The 20,453-nt window shown below is 41.9% G+C and overlaps 1 protein-coding gene across 1 annotated transcript in view; it reads left to right on the top strand.

The window, feature by feature from the left end:
• Nucleotides 1-17,243, top strand: part of gpd1c (glycerol-3-phosphate dehydrogenase 1c) — a 42,624-nt gene extending 25,381 nt beyond the window's left edge. Inside the window, exons 6-8 of the mRNA XM_080210051.1 lie at nt 123-356; nt 1,777-1,883; nt 8,406-17,243. Coding sequence (XP_080066177.1) covers nt 123-356; nt 1,777-1,883; nt 8,406-8,502 — 438 coding nt within the window. The 3' untranslated portion in view covers nt 8,503-17,243. The remainder of the gene's footprint in view (nt 1-122; nt 357-1,776; nt 1,884-8,405) is intronic.
• Nucleotides 17,244-20,453: the final 3,210 nt, after the last annotated feature.

The raw sequence follows: 20,453 nt of genomic DNA, 5'->3' as shown, positions 1-20,453 counted from the left end.
TCCAACTGAGTCCTGGTGAGAGCAGTTTTGTTTTGTGTTAATAAAATTTGTGTAACATGATTGTCATCTTGAATGTGGAAGCTGAATCATCTTCACAGAATGGCACTGACACTCTTTGACAGAACATTGTTGCTGTTGGTGCCGGTTTCTGTGATGGTCTGTGCTGTGGAGATAACACTAAAGCTGCAGTGATTCGCCTGGGTTTGATGGAGATGATTGCGTTTGCCAAACTCTTTTGCAAAGGAGCGGTGTCTGAGACGACCTTCCTGGAAAGCTGTGGCATCGCAGACGTGATTACAACTTGCTACGGTGGACGAAATCGCAAGATTGCAGAAGCTTTTGTGAGAACTGGAAAGGTATGGAAGACATTTATTAATGGTGTATTCTATTAATACATGTTTTGGATGAAATACACACAGATCCAGATAACTGCTTGTAAATTAATCATACAGAAGATTCCCAGTCTTTGAGCTTGTTTCTCTCTGTTGGAGTGGCAAAAAGGTTGTAGTATTCGACTTTAGGCTAGGGCGGGGAACTACATTTGAACAGGATTCCTTTTGCCGATTGTTATACACTGACCCTGTGTGAGGTGTTTGCATATGGATAGGTTTACCAACAGTTTTCATTCCCAGAGTCAAGTACACTGTCAGTGTTCAACAGACTCTAGGCAAATTAAAGAACGGCTAATTAAACAAGATACCAGTGATGGTAAAATGGTATGTCATTTAAAATTGACATCTTCACAATGAGAGGTCTGTGGAAGAAGATTTGTAAAATATCTTTAAACATTTGTAGCTTATTCATCCTGAATTACTGTTTATATTCACTTTTATATAAAATAAAAAACAGAAAATGCTGGATAAGCTCAGCGGGTCTGGCTGCATCTGTGGAGAGAGAAAGAATTTTGAGTACATATGACCCTTAGAGCAGCACAGTGGCACAATGATTGGCACTGCTGCCTCAGCACCAGGGATCAGGGTTCAGTTCCCGGCTTGGGCCACTGTCTGTGCGAAGTCTGCTCGTTCTCCCCGTGTATGCGTAGGTTTGCTCTGGGTGCTCCGCTTTCTTCCTAAGTCCAAAAGACATGCTGTTTAGATGCATTGGCCATGCTAACTTCTCCCTCACTGTACCCGAACAGGTGCCGGAGTGTGGCGACTAGAGGATTTTCACAGTAACTTCTTTGCAGTGTTAATGTAGGCCTACATTGTGACTAATAAATGAATAAACTCTGTTTTTATGTTTTTAAACTATGTTTTTATGTAGTATATTTCACAACCATTTGAGCTACAGCCAATAAAGTACTCTTGAAGTATAGCCACTTTTTTAACACAGAAAGTGGCATCGAATTTACATACAGAAAGTCTCATAAATAGCAATGTGATAATGATCAGATAATCTGTTTTTATAATGTTGATTGAGGAAAAAGTATGCAGTAGGTCACTGGGGATAACTTGAAATAGTGCCATCAGATCTGAGAAGGTATCGGCTGGTTTTCATGTCTCATTTGAAATACGGCACCTCTGATAGTGCAGCACTCCGTCAGTACTGCACTGGATTGACAGCCTTGATTTTTGTACTCGTGTCCAGGAATGGAACTTGGTTCTACACAGTACATAAGGCTGTGGAACAGTGGAATAATTTGTATTCAGTAGGTATCATATGAAGTATATATTTTTAATGAAAATGTATAGATAAACATGCATCAACACACAATAATATTCACTTATGGCATGAAGAATGACGTTACAACAATGTGTGGGTTTATTTATTCTGCAGACTATTGAACAGCTTGAACAGGAGATGCTAAATGGTCAGAAACTCCAAGGACCTCAGACTTCAGTAGAAGTGCATCACATTCTCAAACAGAAGAAAATTGTGGATAAGTAAGTTGAGTTTATTTGTTCTTTGTGTATTAGACTTGTGTCTCTTATTTTTCTCCCCCTTTCCCCCATTGGATGTGCCAGTGCTACCTCTAGCCACATTTGCCATCACTGGTCACTATAACAAAAATGCTGTGATCCACTCATTTGATATTCTTTGAAACACATTGACTGCCAGTTATTTTCTGTCTCAAAGGAATACTGCATTGCTGCTCAGTATTCCAACTTCTGATGTGGCCAAGGACAGGCAGGTCAGTTCAACTGATGTTCCTGTTCTTGGTTGCTAGTAAAATATTACTGTGCACAGACCACTGAAAAGAATCATTAAATTGTTAGAGCATGGAATACTCTAAATGAATTGTTAAAGCCCACTATGTTCATGGCATTTTGCAAGAACAATTCGCCTACTCCCACTCATCCACCTTTCTTCTGGTTCTCAATCTTTCCACCATTGAGAACAGATTCTGTCTATCAGGTCTGTCCAGACCCCTCATGATTTAGAAAATCTTCATTAAATCTTGTTTAATTGTCTCTTCCTCAGGAATAGCAGCTCTGTCCAGAGGCAGTGAGCTGCTGCTTGTCCTTAATGTCACCATTTCTAAGTCTTCATTCAGTTCTGATGCTGCTACCCTTGAAATGGACTGATATATTGTATTGATGTGGCCCGGACAAAGAAAGCACTAGGGACCTTAATGAAAAGCAGGAACATATTCCATAATTAATAAGAGTTAAGAATTGAGAAAACAACCTGAGGAAGGTGTGAGGAGGAGGGCAATTGGGTATAAAAAAAGAAAAATAAAAAGGGAAAGAAAGATTGGATAGAACATAGAACACTACAGCACAGACAGGCCCTTCGGCCCACGAGTTGTGCCGATCACGTCAACACCTACCAACCTACAGACCTATCTATAACCCTCAATCTCATTAAACCCCATATACTCATCCAGAAGTCTTTTAAAAGACCCCAGCGAGTTCGCCTCCACCACCACTGACGGCAGCCGATTCCATTCACTCACCACCCTCTGAGTGAAAAACTTACCCCTAACATCACTTCTGAACCTCCCTCCCCACACCTTAAATCTGTGTCCTCTCGTAGCAACCATTTCAACCTGGGGAAATAGCCTCTGAGAGTCCACCCTATCTATTCCTCTCAACATTTTGTAAACTTCTATCAGGTCGCCTCTCAACCTTCGTCTCTCCAGGGAAAAGAGTCCCAGCTCCCTCAACCTAACTTCATAAGGCATGCCTCCCAGTCCAGGCAACATCCTTGTAAATCTCCTCTGTACCCTCTCAATAGCTTCTACATCTTTCCTATAGTGAGGCGACCAGAACTGCGCACAATACTCTAAATGAGGCCTGACAAGGGTCTTATAAAGTTGCAGCATTACCTCCCGACTCCTAAACTCAATCCCTCGATGAATGAAGGCCAGTACACCATACGCCTTCTTGACCACCTCCTCCACCTGCGAGGCCGATTTAAGAGTCCTGTGGACCCGGACCCCAAGATCCTTCTGCTCTTCAACACTACTCAGACTTCTGCCCTTGATAGTGTACTCGTTCATCCCGTTGGTTCTGCCAAAATGGACGACTACACATTTATCCGCGTTGAAGTCCATCTGCCACTTCTCCGCCCAGTCCTGCATCCTATCTATGTCCTGCTGCAACTTTTGCCATCCTTCCAGACCATCCACAACACGACCAACCTTCGTGTCATCAGCGAACTTACTTACCCATCCCTCCACTTCCTCATCCAGGTCATTTATGAAAATGACAAACAACAAGGGTCCCAGAACAGATCCTTGAGGCACTCCGCTGGTGACTGACCTCCATTCAGAAAAAGCCCCATCCACAACCACTCTCTGCCTTCTGCAGGCAAGCCAGTTCTGGATCCACAAGGCCAAAGGCCCTTGGATCCCATGGCCTCTCACCTTCTCAAGAAGTCTTGCATGGGGGACCTTATCAAACGCCTTGCCGAAGTCCATGTACACTACGTCCACGGCACTTCCTTCGTCAATGTGTTCAGTCACATTATCGAAGAACTCAACTAGGCTTGTAAGGCACGACCTGCCCTTGACAAATCCATGCTGACTATTCCTGATCATGTCAAACCTCTCCAAATGTTCGTAAATCTTGTCCCTCAGAAGCCTCTCCATCAGCTTACCAACCACTGAGGTTAGACTCACCAGTCGGTAATTTCCCGGGCTATCTCTGTTCCCTTTCTTGAAAATAGGAACTACATCCGCAATCCTCCAATCCTCCGGAACCTCTCCTGTCTCCATTGACGACGCAAAGATCATCGCCAGGGGCTCTGCAATCTCTTCCCTCACCTCCCACAGTATCCTGGGGTACATCCCATCTGGTCCCGGCGACTTATCTACCTTGATGGAATTCAGAAGTTCCAACACATCCTCCTCCTTAATATGCACGTACTCAATCCTTTCCATCTGCTGGAAATCCATAACAACATCTCCCAGATCGGCTTCCACTGTGAATACTGAGGCGAAGTACTCGTTAAGCACCTCTGCCATTTCTTCTGGTTCCACACAAACCTTTCCCCCCTCACCTTTTATAGGTCCTATCCCTTCTCTTCTTATCCTTTTACCTTTCACCCTTCTCTTCTTATCCTTTTAGAAATAAAGAGATAGAAAGGAAAAGTAAGAAAAAAATGTAAAAGAGTTAACATTTTAAAACATACAGAACAGTTCATTGGCTGGATTAAACTTCAGAGTTTAAATTGTTCAATTTTAGGGACAGAAATGTTGATCAGCGTTCTAATAACAATTATTCCATTGAGTAAACCCTAAAAAATGAGTGGGGCACTAGTAGCCAGATGCTCTTTGCCCAAAGTGAGCAGCAGAAATCAATCATCACATTCCAGTGTATCTCTTAATCTTCTGAAATTTCAGGTTGATTTGCATATCATCACTGACCTGCACTACTAACATGCTGTCACTTTTTCCAGCAATGTTGAGCCATTGAATCAGAATTTAAATCTCTGATTACTTTTGACAATGCTCTTACTTCATAAATTCAGAATCAGGTTTTATATCTTTTTGTCTAATCTTAGACATCACTGTTTTACCTGATGTATCAAGAAATAGTTAAATAGGAAGGATTTTTAAGTTCAAAGTTCAGCGATGTAAAGTCTCAGCTGGTTAGGCAATGAGAACACCTAGATCCCACTGCACTTAAGAATTATGCAGTCATAATTTGTTTAAGTGATACTCTGCTTTTTTATTTTTCCTGCCAAAATGAACAACTTCTGAAATTATATGCCATCTGCCTTCTTTTTGCACACTCATCCTACTATCTATATCCATCTGCAACCTCCTTATGTCCACTTCACAACATACTTCCCTATCTATCTTTGTGACATCTCTAAATTTAGCTACAATGCCTTCACTCCTTCCTTTAAGATATTGATGTAAATTGTAAAAGTTGAGACCCAAGCACAGCCTCCTGTGGGACTCCATTCATCACACATCCTCTATAAATTGTTTTCTGTCAGCCAGCCAGTCTTCCATCCATGCTAATATGTTATCCCTACACTGTGAACTTCAATTTTCTGCAGTAACCTTTGATGTGGCACCTTATTGAATGCTTCCTGTAAATCCAAGTATGGCTTGCCTACAGGTTCCCCTCCTATGGACAGTGCATGTTACTCCTTCAAAAAACTCCAATAAGTTGGCTTAATGTGATTTTCCCTTTCACAAAATCATCCTGACTCTTCCCAATTGCCTTAGGGTTCCTTTAAGTGTCCAGCTATAAACTCCTTAATGATTGATTCTAACACCTTTCCCATGACATGCTTCAAACTTCCTGGCCTATAGTTTCCTGTGTCCTGCCTCTTTCCCTTCTTGAATATAATTGCTACTTTGCAATCTAATGGAACCTTTCCAAAAATGAGAACTTTGGATTGATGATCTAGAGGGGGGTGAAATCAGGAAGTTTGCAGACGACATGAAAATTGATGGAGTGGTAAATAGTGAGGAGGAAAGCCTTAGATTACAAGGTATTATAAACGGGCAGGTCAGATGGGCAGAACAGTGGCTAAGGTATTTTAACCCTGAAAAGTGTAAGGTGATGTACTTTGGGAGGACTAACAAGACAAGGGAATGCACAATGGATGGTAGGATGCTAGGAAGTACAGAGAACCAGAGGGATTTGGGGTGCATGTCCAAAGATCCCTGACGGCAGAAGAACAGGTAGGTAAAGTGGTTAAGAAGACTTATGGGATACTTGAATATAAGAACAGAGAATTTGTGATGGAGTTGTATAAAAAACTTGTTAGGAGCTTGAGTAGTGTGTACAGTTCTGCTCAACACATTATGGGAAGGATGTGATTGCATTAGAAAGGCTGCAGAGAAGACTTATTTGGGTATTGCTGGAGCGTTCAGTTATGAAGAGAGGCTGGTTAGGCTGGTGTTCTTTTCCTTAGAGCAGAGAAGACTGAGGAGATGTGGGTTAGGGGTAGGGGGGAGTGGTGGTGATACCTGATTGAGGTGTACAAAATTATGAGGGACATAGATGGGAAGAATTTTTTTTTCCTTAATGGAGTCAAAATCCATGGGGCATAGATGTAAGATAAGCAGCAGATGAGGGAACTTGAGTAAAAACGTTTTCACCCGCAAGGTGATGGAAATGTCGAACTCACTGCCTGAAAGAATGGTGGAGGCTGGAACTCTCATAACATTTAAGAAGCATTTGGATGAGCACTTGAGCATACATGGCTATGGACCAAATGCTGGAAAATGGGACTAGATGATGTTTGGGTGGTGCAGCACGATAGGCAGAAGGGCCTCTTTCTGTGCTGTAAGACTCTATGATCAATGCAGCTGCTAGCTCGTTAGCCACCTGTCTTAAGACCCTAGGGTGAAGTCCATCAGGATGCAGAGACTTGTCAGCCCGCAGCTCCATCAGTTTGCTTCGTACTGCTTCCCTATTGATTGTAATTTCACCAAATTCGGCATAGCACAGGCTAGCAAAGTGGTTAGGACTGCTGCCTCACAGCACTAGGGACCTTGGTTCGATTCCTGGCTTGGGTCACTGTCTGTGTGGCATTTGCATGTTCTCCCCATGTCTGCATAGGTTTCCTCCCAGTGCTTTGGTTTTCTCCCAGTCTGAAAGACGTGTTGGTTAGGTGCATTGACCCGAACAGGCTCCACAGTGTGGTGATTAGGGGAATTTCACAGTAACTTCATTGCAGTGTTAATGTAAGTCTTACTTGTGACTAATAAATAAACTAAGTTCTCCCTTCCCTTTTACCTCTTGGTTTACAGCTATTACTGGAATGTGTTTGTATCCTCTATAGTAAAGACAGAAGCAAAGTATTTGTTCATTTTATCCACTAATTCCTTAAAGTCTACTATTAATTCCCCATTACTGCCCTCTAGAAGACCAACACTGACTTTACTTTTTTCCCTTAAATACCTGTAGAAACTCTTGTCGTCCATTTTTGCATTTTAGCTAGCTTCTCCCATACTGTAATTTCTTTCTTCTGATTAACCTTATATTCATTCTCTGCTGCTCTTTATATTCTGGCCAGTCATCTGGCCTGCCACTCATTTTTGTTCAGTGTTCCCAAAGTTTGATGGTTTCTTTAATTTCTCTAGTCAACAACGGATGGTGGGTCTTCCCTTTAGAATTACTTTTATACTTGGAGTATACTTATTCTGAAATATGCCCTTAAATGTCTATCATAGCTTCTCCATTGATGTATCCCCTTGCCTAGTGTCCCAGTTCAATACAGCTAGCTCAATTTTTGTACCCATATAGTTTGCTCTTCTTTAAAATACTTGTCTTAGGTTCACTCCTTTCTTTCAAACTGGATGTAAAATTAAATTGCATCGTGGTTGCTACTACCTCAGATGCCTTTACTCTGAGGTCATTAATTCATCCTATCATATTACAAAATACCAAGTCTAAAATAACCAGTTGGTTCCAGGATGTGCTGCTGTAAGAAACTGTTGAGAGCATTATATGAGCTCCTCATCCAGACTACTACTGCTAATCTGACTTTTCCAGTTTATGTGTAGATTAAAATTACCCATGATTGTTGTCATCTGTTCATCACAAGCACCTAATATATCTTCTTGTATACTTTGTCCTACATTGTGGTTACTGTTAGGGGGCCTGTAGACCACTTCTACTAATAACTTCTTTCCTCTGTTATTCCTCATCTCCACCCAAACCAATCCTGAACCAAGCTCAGCTCAAATTACTGCACCAAGGCCATCCTTAATCCTATCCTTCTTGAATGTCATACAACCTTCAATATTCAGGACTTAATTGTTGTTATCGTGCAGCCACATCTTCTTAATGACTGTCAGATCATTTTTATTTCCTAAGGTTTTATTTCCCCCTCGAGTTATTTATGCTGGACTGGATTCAATTTGGAAAAGTACATGCAGATTATGTTCATTTGTAAATTAATGTATTTTATTATGTGTTTTTGCTAAAGCAACAGATAGTTCCCTGTCCTCCAACTCTCTTGACCTGAACTTGTATGTTTTTTACTTTTTTTAGGTTCCCTTTGTTCACTGCAGTGTATCAGATCTGCTATGAAGGCAAGCCAGTGAAAGAATTGATAGTTTGCCTGCAGAGTCACCCAGAACACATGTAAAATGATGGATTACATGCAGCGTTCCTCTTGTATGGGGCTAATACTTAACCACGTGTGGATCACCAACTAGGAGAGATCATGCTTGTCTAGCTATGAAGTAGATTGTGTGACATCAATTGGTCATATCAGTAAGAGCCTGGCTTTCAATGGAGGTCCCATTGTATTGTCAGTTAACGTTTGCAACATTGAAATGGTTTGGAATGAATTTACAGTTCAAAATGCCTTAGTAGACAAGGGGCTTAATGTACTTATTGAGTGCCTATTCATGATGGAAATACTATAGAAGATGGTTTGCATGCATATTGGCATGAAGTTTGGGCAAGGTTTTATGCATACACTAATTTAGTAAGTGTTGTTAATTTAGACATTCATGGAAAGTCTGATACCACTAATTGTGTTGCTTGAGTACAGCCCAAATCTTTTCAATTTCTTTCCAAGAATGTCAATTGTATTATTTTTAATACGGTTTGTGAAAAGCCATAATTTTAAGACATAGTTTATTATTAACAAGCATGTTGATGTTTACTGTCATTAATTGCACACCTTGCTTATTCTACGTTTTAGCAGAATGATGAAAAAAATTCTTCAGGTGAGAATCAAATAGACTTTCTCGGATGAGAGTAGTTTTGTTACTTTATATCTTGATTTGTTAAGTAGTAATGATGTGTTTATTCTTAATGGTAGGACTCACGCTTCTGAACCAGAAGGTCATGGGTTCAAGCCCCAGCCTAGAGATTGGAGTTCGTTAACTAGGCTGATACATCATTGCAGCACTAGGAAAATGTTTACGGATGTGTTTACATTTCAAAAACAAATTAATTGGCTATAAATCATACTTCCAAAGTCATGAAAAGTGTTATTCAAATGCAAGTTATTTCTTTGTTTTCCTCTTGGCATTTCTGAAAGTATTGCATTTTGCAGTTTGTGCCCTTCCCAGACTTGCCTGCTACTCTAGCACGCTCTATTACTTTGAATCAGTGGGTAACCAGTGGGCTATGATTGTGGGTGCCCACGCGTCAGTATCAGGGGCCTGCATGACTAGAGGGCTTTTGTTTGGAAGATGCAAAGGGCATCTGTCTGGTCATCTGATTTTAGGTCAATGCTGTGGCTCACAGCTTTTGCTAACTTAAGACTAGATGGGCTGTTTTCAGATGGCACAGGGGCACTTTGCACTTTCTCAGCATTAATCAACAACAGCAAAGTCCAAATTTGGGGTTAGGTTTGTGGCATTTAAGGAATGTTTTAACAACGGATCCCCATTACAAGTCAGAGCTCCTAGGAATGTTTCAGATTCTGACTCCTGCCTATTTGGAAAATCCAGAACCAAGTAGCGTGATGGATTTCTGGCTGTCACTTTGTAGTGAGGATGGGTTCTGTCCTAATGTTGAGCATTCTGAAAGGAGTTTTGATTTCACAAGGTGCATGTCTCTTGTGCTAACTTCATGTTACCACCTGGCTTTGGCAATGGGGATGAATGTGCTGTGTAGCATCTGATTAACTGATGTCCTTTAGGGGAGGAAATCTGCCGCCTTTATCTGGCCTGGCCTATATGTGACTCCAGACCCACAGTAATGTGGTTGACTCTCAAATGCCCTCTGAAATGGAGGGCAGTTAGGGATAGGCAATTAATGCTGGTCCAGCCAGCGACATCCACACCCTGTAAGAACTAATTTAAAAAAAGGTTCTATTTCAGATGTCCATTGTATACATGATAAGGAAACTGCAACCTGGAATGAAAACTGCTGGTATGGTATTATCTGATGGCTGGGGACAAAGGTGAAAACTTATACATCTGGTATCTACTATAACTGGCTTCTAGATAGGCACATAGGTAGCTGCAAGATGACTTCCTGTTACTGGAAGTTCGAAATTGGGTCAGCTTTATTGATAAATTGATATTTGAATCAAAGCAGACAGGCAGGCAGGATTCCAAGACATTGTTGATTGGATCAGCCTGATTCATTAATAGAACCATGACCTGTGGCTGAATGCTGAGATACTTTCCATTCAAGATAGCCCTGAAAGCCAGCTCTCTAATTATGACATTGGCTGGACAAGTAATTGGAAGCTTGCAAAAGGTATGTGATGATGAGTGCAAATTCTAGCTGGTTAAACTCCAGCAGACCCTGCAAACCTTTGGCAGACTCGAGGCTTAGAGTTACCCAATCTCCAGTTAAGTTGTGTTTGACATGATATCATTTGTTCCCCTTCATTTTTATTTCTCTTTTCCTCCTCATATTTCATCATATTATAGTTGAGACTTGATTTGATTTTTGATTTGATTTATTATTGTCACATGTATTGATATACAGTGACAAGTATTGTTTCTTGCGCAGTATACAGACGAAACATACCGTTCGTAGAGGAGAAGGAAAGGAGCGGGTGCAGAATATAGTGTTACAGTCATAGCTAGGGTGTAAAGAAAGATCAACTTGGGTCCGTTCAAAAACCTCTACCACCAGCTGCCGTTGGTGGTGGTAGAGGCAAACTCGCTGGGGTCTTTTAAAAGACTTCTGGATGAGTACTATGGGATTGGGAGTTACAGATGGTTCTATGGCCTGGTAGGTATGGATATCATCGGTGCAACTTGTGAGCCGAAGGGCCTGTTTGCGCTGTAGTGTTCTGTGTTCTATGTTCTATATTAAAAACCTGATGGCAGCAAGGAAAAAGCTATTCTTGAGTCGGTTGCTTTTGTATCTTGCCTTTACAAGCACATCTCTGGCACTGTTGTTTTTTTTTAAATCCCATTGCTTTGGACTATCTGCCAGCCCTGAAGAAGAGACTTTAGACCCTGAAAAATCAACTGAATGGCTTGAGATGCTGTGTGTGTTGACCATTTAAGGATTCCAACCCTTTTCTATCTTAATTCTCAAATTTTAAACATCTGCCTTGCTCTTGACTTGGCTAAACCAGGTGTGCTGTCAGTCCCGGACTAGCAGAAACACTGCCTGTACATTTCTCAACTTGAATTCAAGACTGATAAATGGTGATTTTTTTTTCAAAAATCTGTGAGTTCCTGTATGTCAGACACCCAACTGACTAAAGGAAAAAAATGACATTCTCTCTCCTTTTATTCTCTTTTTATACTTCACTCTATATTAAAATGGTTTGGAAATGAATTAGGTCTCAGTATCATTGCAGGTCTTTCTGGTAGGAATTTTAGCTCTCAAGAAAAGGATGAGTTTGGCTTGGCGGAGGGGCTATCAATGGACAACATAGCAAATTCTGGCTTTAACAGAGGGGGGATTTGAGTGTGAGCAATCTGCTCACGGAAGATTGGCTATATAAATGTTATAATGAGCTGGTGTGCCTCATATTTGCTTTTCATTTTAAATTTTGCACAGGCCAGTCATGTTTTCTGGGAAGCCCAACAGCTAAAGGGAAGTGAGGACTGGTGGATCCAGTAAGTGCCTTCTCAAATATCTTTTTTCACTTAACATGTGGTCCCGCTTACCTGCACAGAAACTAATGACCAAACCTGTGATCAAGCAATGCCACCGTAATAAGTCAAGATTCCCACCAGTCTGAGCCTCCTGAATTTTTTTTCCAATCCCTCCCTCAGTCACACCCAATATGTCACTGACTGATCTCTCCCCCGATCCTCTTTGCTCCCAGGCTGCAGCCCAGGGCCACAGAACGTTGTGTGTGACAGACAGCCAGCCAGCTTTCCTGCCTCTTAATCTGATTGGCTGAGGACCTGAGGAAAATTCATTCTTCTGGGTTTCATGCCAAAAGCAGCTCCCTCCCACTTTCTAGTTAATATCAGACCACTGTGTTTGAATTGGATCTGAAGGCTATTTTAAACCAGTTTACCCAACAGAAATCAGGTGGTTGGATTGACCCTGACCCAAACTGTCAGGTTCCTCTTTTAATATGATTGTTTGGTTCTGAGTTCCTTCAGGTCCTGACTGCAAATTTAACTGGTGCCTTGAGCAGGATGCCACAGGTGAAGACAAGGAGTAAGCTACTTAGGGTCAGAAGAGACTGAGTGATTTTTTTCTTTTAAAAAAACTTGCCTCACAGGAGTACACCTCCAGACACCACAAAATATCGTGAGGTAGGTTTGTTCTCACAGTCCTGCCTAAACCCCCACCCACCAAGTTCACATCATCATCCATCTACCCAAAATGTATCATCAGTTAAAATCCGTCCCTCTGTTTGATACACCTATTTGAGATGTTTGCATTGGCACTTCAGATTACAACAGCAGGCGTCTTGTTTGCATAGGGAGGTCAGATCACAAAACACTAACCACTCTGAGGCAAAGGATGTCTGCAACAGTCTGCTGGTGCTGTGGAATTTGCAAGATTTACAGTGTGGCTTGGGTTCCACAGTACATAACAGGCCCAGAGTTGATGGAAAATAAAAATGCTGAAAATGTACAGCAAAGACAACAGCATTTAAAGGAAACAAAAACAAATGGAGGGAATGTTTTGTTGAACTGATTGTAGGCAGGCATTAGGGGAAGAAAGGATGAGAATTAAAAGGGTAAAGATATGCTAAATACTACAACTGTGAGGAAGCTTAGTAGCCTGGAGGTAAATTTTGAACAGGACAGAGGTGAAAAGTGATTTATATATTATTTGAAAATTACTTGTCATTTCTGGCTGCATAATCTTTCTCATACAGGCCAGTGAAATGATTGTGTTACAGCCACCTCCTGAGGTGCTGCATTAACTATCACTGGATCACATCTTTACAATTGGGCCTTTCATTTTGATTTGATGTGAAAAACCTTGGCATTGAGACTAACGTATTACTGCATGTGTACAAATCAAATTATCCGAGGTGAAAAAGCCTCATTTTCTTGAAATCAAATATACTGCATTGTTAGTGACTTGCTGTACCAGGGTATGGAAAGATACACATTTCAGCATCTTTCTACACTTGTTTCAGAAATGACTATCTTGAAAAGCAGAAAGGTGGCACAGTGGTTAGCGTTGCTGCCTCACAGTACCAGGGACCCGTGTTTGATTCTGGCCTTGCGTGACTGTTTAATGTGGTATTTGCACATTCTCTCTGTGTCTGCATCAGATGCTCTTTTGGAGAGTCAATATAGACTTGATGGGCTGGATGGCCTCTTTCTGCAAACTTTATGTAAGTAAGGACGCTGGAAAAAGAGCAATTTAACCAGGCTGAAAGGGCATCCAAATCTCCTCAAGAAAGGAACTGTATGATTTGAGAGAGAAACATAATTGTATAAATGGTAGAGAAGAAAATATTGCTTTACTTAACCTTTTAAACTTACTTTCAACTACCTCTCTTGCAAGGTTTTCTGGATTATGGCTTTGATGAACCCAGAGACCTACTGATAGAATCATAGAAACCCTACAGTGCAGAAGAAGGCCATTTGGCCCATTGAGTCTGCACTGACCACAATCCCACCCAGGTCCTATCCCCATAAGCCTACATATTTACCCACTAATCCCTCTAGCCTACGCATCTCAGGACACGAAGGGGCAATTTTTAGTATGGTCAATCAACCTAACCCACACATCTTCGACTGTGGAAGGAAACCAGAGCACCCAGAGAAAACCCACGCAGACACGAGGAGAATATGCAAACTCCATACAGACAATGACCCAAGTCGGGAATCGAACCCAGGTCCCTGGAGCTGTGAAGCAGCACTGCTAACCACTGTGCTACCATGCCAGCCTTGTGGCCATTATTCAAGTTGTGTCAAAAGATGTAACTGGGGAGGGGAGCCACTGTTATTGAACACAGTATTTTCTCTACACAATATGTGTATACCTCCAGATCCAGCACTGATGGTGCCAGTTTCCTGACCCAAGAGTATTGAGACTAATTTGTAGTGCCTACATTGCTAGCCTGGCACATGACAACACAAACTAGGGAGTAAATTTGGGACTTGCATATAAACAGAAAATGCTGGGGGGTAAAGCTCAGCAGGTCTTTTGGCATCAATAGAGAAAGAAAAACAGTTAATGTTTTGAATCCAATATTTGGAACTTCTTCCGGGCTTTCTGTATGTTTTGTATGATCAGTTGCTCACTAGATAAACTTGGCAGATGATAAAAAGCGAATGAAGGTGGAGTCTGCAAAGCTGGCACATCAAACTTCAGCTGGATTTGTATATACTTCAAGAGGACTGAGTAACTCGACAGTATTTGTTTGTAGAGCCAGAGATCAAATCTTGCCCAGACTAATGGGATTATTGTCATTGAAAGTCTCCAGTACAACTGAAATTAATTTACTGAGTCCACTCCCTCGGGTCTATAAACACAGACACTTTCATACTGCTAAGATTTAACCTGAAATAAAAGATTTGATAAAAGGGAGGAGAAACAAATCTACTGTTAATTTTAGTTCCTTAAAAACACCGTATTGCCTAGAATTGTCTGTGGATTTGCGTAATAACTTTAGTGGGTGAATGTAGTGATGATGTACTACTAAATCATTTGGATCAGAAAGACTCTAGGATGTTGTTAACTCAAGTTAAATTAATAACAACAACAAACTCCCCCACCTATTTGAGGGCTACAGGGAAGAGACACAAATTGACTTGGCATTCTTAAGGCATTTATTCAACAAAAACCTGCTCATCAAGGTTCAGTGTTTCTGTAGGGTAGTGTCCTCTACTCAAATACCTTCAGCTGCTTCATCAACGACCATCTCATGAAATGGGGATGCATGCTTTTGATTTCAAAGTGTTCGGTCCTCAGATACTGAAGTAGTGTGTGTCCAAATGCAGCAAGACCTGAATGCTTAGGCTTAGGCTGGTAAATTGCACAGAATGGTTGCCCCATCCAAATGCTAGGCATTGACCGTCTACAAGAAGAGATATTCTAACCATTTCCCCATGATATTCAATGGCATTACCATCACTGAATTTTCAGCCATCAACGTCCGTTGACTAGAAACTTAACTGAACCATCAACATAAATACCGACGATGCAGGAGCAGATCAGAGGCTAAGGTCAAAATAACTCGTCTCCTGATCCCCCAAAGCCTGTCCACCATCGACAAGGCATAAGTTAGGAATGTGATGTAACTCTTCCACTTGCCTGAATGAGTGCAGCTTCAATAACCCTCAAGTAGCTTGACAGTAATCCAGGGCATGACATTAATTCAGCGCAAAGTAGACTGCTTGATCAGTACTCTATCCACCACCTTTAAACATTCATTCCCTGCTTCACTGGCATATTGTGACAGTACAGAAATGCACTGCAATTTCCCAAGGATCCCTGGACAGCACCTTCTAAACTTTTTCAACCTTTACCAAGGCAGCAAATGAATGGGAACACCATCACTTGCAAGTTCTCCACTAAGTCATATACCATCCTGACTCGGAACTATTGCCTGGGCTTGCAAAATCTCACTAACTGTCCTGGCTGGAGACAATATACATCTCTTTAACCTGTGCTTAACCCTCTCTCCAGCCACATTGTCTGTACCTTTAAGACTTGATTACCTGTAAAGACGCGCATTCCAGCCATCATTTTGTAAATTGAGTTTGTGTCTTTATATGCCCTGTTTGTGAACTGAAATCCCACTCACCTGATGAAGGAGCAGCGCTCTGAAAGCTAGTGGCTTGTGCTACCAAACAAACCTGTTGGACTTTAACCTGGTGTGAGACTTCTTACTTGCAACTATATTGCCATTGCTTCACTGTCACTGGGTCACCAGGTCCCTCCCTGACAGCAGCGTGGCTACAGTACAAGAACTACAGCAGGTCAAGAAGGTGGCTCATCTTGAGGGTAATTAGGAATGCATAATGAATGCTGGCTCTGCCAGTGATGCTTGGATCCCTTTAAAAAATAAAAGTGATAGTAGGGAGGAAAATAAAATTAGCCAGAGCTCCTATTTCGAGTCAATATCCATTTGGTCCCTTGGGATCCATTTTCCAGTCAGGAACCATTTAGTCCCTGGGAGAAAGTCTATGTTTGGGGATGATAAGTAAGGACAGGCTTGGGCTTGACCTGTGTTGCCTTGTCCATGACAAGGGAACTCTTGGTTGAGTTAATGGAGAACTGCCCTTCAGGTCCCTGAAGAACAGAAATTTTGGGGAGGAGAAAGGACGATGATTTTAATAGGGAACGAGTAATTCTAATCACAGCTCTTTGACAAAGAGCAAGAACAAAATACTGGAAATTTGAAATAGAAACAAAACCACCAGCAACACTCAGCAGGGTTACTGGTTGACGCGGAAACTCTGTTAACATTCAAGGCTGGGTGAGATGGATGGCAGAGAAGAAAAGAATGAAAGACTATTTTTAACAGGCAGTGTCTTCACAGAGAGAAATGCTTAGCATTTTATTTTGGTAACTTACGGTCAGAACTGAAACTTCCTTTTGCATAAAGCTTGTGCCATAATTTTAAAACAGTTTGATTATGTTTTAAACAACTTTTGATTTGTTAATTGACACAATGTTTCAACAGTACAAGAGAATTATCAGAATGTTGATGCACTTGTTTATGTAAAAACAATACTCTGAAAAAGTGATAAGTGTATATGGATAAAGTGAGACCAAATGCTCCCATTGGAGAAAATGAAACACTGTCAAGTAAGTAAGGTGTGCAATGAATTCTTGAAACTATAAATATATAAAAGTGGAATTATATTAAAAAATTGAATGTAAACGTTTTGCAAATGTAATTTATGAATTTTTTAACATTGCAAGTGGATGACAATTTAATTGTGTACTATTTGACCACGTGTGACCAGTGGAATATCAAACTTGTATACTGACATTCAAAAATAAAGATTAAAAATATGTGAACTTGTTCTAAAGTTTATTCCAATATATGGTAACAGGAAAAGTTTTCAAATTCTCTCAAAATATATCCAATAGCCCTTTGCAATAATCAGACACTTATCAAAGTGTGGAAGAGCACAGTTGATCACCATTCATATTCCCTGTTTAATAAGATGTGATTTTCAATATTTTTGTCATGTTTCCACAAACTTCAAAAGGATGAAAATAATGAAGGAATGAAAAAAATAAGGTAGGGTCTTCTATGCTTCTAATGTCAATTTGCCAATTGCTATTGTGTTTCCTGTTGGAATTTGTATGCATCAACTGTGGGCATTATTGCATTATCAGCAGTAATGCTATCTGCAGTCCAATAGCTTGTCAATAAAATTTAAAGTTTATTTATTAGTGTCACAAGTAGGCTTATATTAACATTGCAGTGAAGTTACTGTGAAAATCCCCTAGTCACCACACTTGGCCCTGTTGGTGTACACTGAGGGAGAACTTAGCATTGCTAATGCACCTTATCAGCATATGTTTTGGACTGTGGGAGAAAACTGAAGGAAACCCACACAGGTGTGGCAAGAATGTGCAGATTCCACACAGACAGTAACCCGAGCTGGGAATCAAACGGGGTGCCCTTGCGCTATGAGGCAGCAGTGCTAACCACTGTGCCGCTCTGGAGTTTTCTGTCTATCCTGTTTGAATTTCAAATGGGAAATGATGCTATAACCCATTGTGCTGAATCCCTGCCCATTTTTACATCTGGCAGACTTTCTGGGGTTGCATTCTGCTGGTGCTACCCAAATATGAATATTGAAATGAGACAGTAATGACACAATGAAATCATATGTCCATTTTCCACTGGATATGGAAATACATATTACAAGAGGAAATGGGTTATTTTGGCCAGCTAATCCATGTTAGTGTATACTCTCCATGTGAAAAAATAGGTCTGCTTTGTGGCCAATGGTCTAAATGGCTCAACATGAAATTTGACACCCTAAACAGTCTCTGTGGGCAAGGCCTGATGGAATGTGAACAGGCCATGATTTCCACGGGTCAAAAGCCAACAGGGACCAGTCTAGACCTGTCTTGCACAAGAACATAAGAAATAGGAGCAGGAGTAGGCCATCTAGCCCTTCGAGCCTGGCCCCGCCGTTCAATAAGATCATGGCTGATCTGTTGTGGCTCAGTTCCACATTCCCACCCTCTCCCCATAACCCTTAATACCCTCGCTTATCAAAAACCCATCAACCCGCGTCTTAAAAATATTTAGCGAGGCAGCCTCCACCACTTCAACGGGCAGAGAATTCCAGAGATTCACCACCCTTTGAGTGAAGAAGTTCCTCCTCAACTCCGTTCTAAACTGCCCCCCCTTTATCTTGAGGCTGTGCCCCCTAGTCCTACTGTCTTTTTTGAGCGGGAAGAGTCTCTCCACCTCTATCCTATCCATCCCATTCATCATCTTATACGTCTCAATGAGATCTCCCCTCATTCTTCTAAACTCTAACGAGCACAAGCCTAGTTTATTCAGCCTCTCCTCAGCTCAACCCCCTCAACTCCGGTATCAGCCTAGTAAACCTCCTCTGCACTCCCTCCAAGGCCAAAATATCCTTGCGTAAGTACGGCGACCAAAACTGCACACACTACTCCAGCTGCGGCCTCACCAATGCCTTATACAGCCGCAGCAAGACCTCCCTACTTTTATATTCAATCCCCCTCGCTATGAAGGCCAGCATCCCATTCGCCTTCCTGACCACCTGCTGCATCTGCAGGCTGGGTTTTTGCGACTCATGCACAAGGACCCCGAGGTCCCTCTACACCGTCGCCTGCTGCAGTTTTTCACCATGTAATTAATAGTCCTTCCTACCATTATTCCTACCAAAGTGGACCACCTCGCACTTGCCAACATTAAATTCCATTTGCCATTTCCTGGCCCATTCGCCCAGCCTATCTAGATCCTTCTGCAGACTCTCCACACCCTCCGCGCAATTTGCCGTTCCACCAATCTTGGTGTCATCAGTATGTTGAACAGAGGTGCACGATCTTAACGATTCTGAAACCCATCAAGAGGTACTTACCCAGAACAATAGAAAAATACGTTTTGTTTTGTGAGGGGGCATGGGATCCAAGGGCCTTTGGCCTTGTGGATCCAGAACTGGCTTGCCTGCAGAAGGCAGAGAGTGGTTGTGGATGGGTCTTTTTCTGAATGGAGGTCAGTCACCAGTGGAGTGCCCCAGGGATCTGTTCTAGGACCCTTGCTGTTTGTCATTTTCATAAATGACCTGGATGAGGAAGTGGAGGGATGGGTAAGTAAGTTCGCTGATGACACGAAGGTCGGTGGTGTTGTGGATGGTCTGGAAGGATGTCAAAAGTTGCAGCAGGACATAAATAGGATGCAGGACTGGGCGGAGAAGTGGCAGATGGACTTCAACGCGGATAAATGTGTAGTCGTCCATTTTGGCAGAACCAACGGGATGAACGAGTACACTATCAAGGGCAGGAGTCTTAGTAGTGTTGAAGAGCAGAAGGATCTTGGGGTCCGGGTCCACAGGACTCTTAAATCGGCCTCGCAGGTGGAGGAGGTGGTCAAGAAGGCGTATGGTGTACTGGCCTTCATTAATTGAGGGATTGAGTTTAGGAGTCGGGAGGTAATGCTGCAACTTTATAAGACCCTTGACAGGCCTCATTTGGAGTACTGTGCGCAGTTCTGGTCGCCTCACTATAGGAAAGACGTAGAAGCTATTGAAAGGGTACAGAGGAGATTTACAAGGATGTTGCCTGGACTGGGAGGCATGCCTTATGAAGTTAGGTTGAGGGAGCTGGGACTCTTTTCCCTGGAGAGACAAAGGTTGAGAGGCGACCTGATAGAAGTTTATAAAATGTTGAGAGGAATAGATAGGGTGGATTCTCAGAGGCTATTTCCCCGGGTTGAAATGGTCGCTACGAGAGGACACAGATTGAAGTTGCGGCGAGGCAAGTACAGAAGTGATGTTAGGGGTAAGTTTTTCACTCAGAGGGTGGTGAGTGAATGGAATCGGCTGCCGTCAGTGGTGGTGGAGGTGAACTCGCTGGGGTCTTTTAAAAGACTTCTGGATGAGTATATGGAATTTAATGGGATTGGGGGTTATAGGTAGGTCTATAGATTGGTAGGTGTTGATGTGATCGGCGCAACTCGTGGGCCGAAGGGCCTGTTTGTGCTGTAGTGTTCTACGTTCTATGTTTGTGTACTCC

This window comes from Carcharhinus amblyrhynchos, chromosome 2, assembly GCF_965287045.1.
Source record: "Carcharhinus amblyrhynchos chromosome 2, sCarAmb.v2.hapA, whole genome shotgun sequence".
NCBI classification, from domain to species: domain Eukaryota; kingdom Metazoa; phylum Chordata; class Chondrichthyes; order Carcharhiniformes; family Carcharhinidae; genus Carcharhinus; species Carcharhinus amblyrhynchos.
The sequence above is the reverse complement of the archived record's forward strand: the minus strand, read 5'-3'. Positions and strand labels throughout refer to the sequence as shown.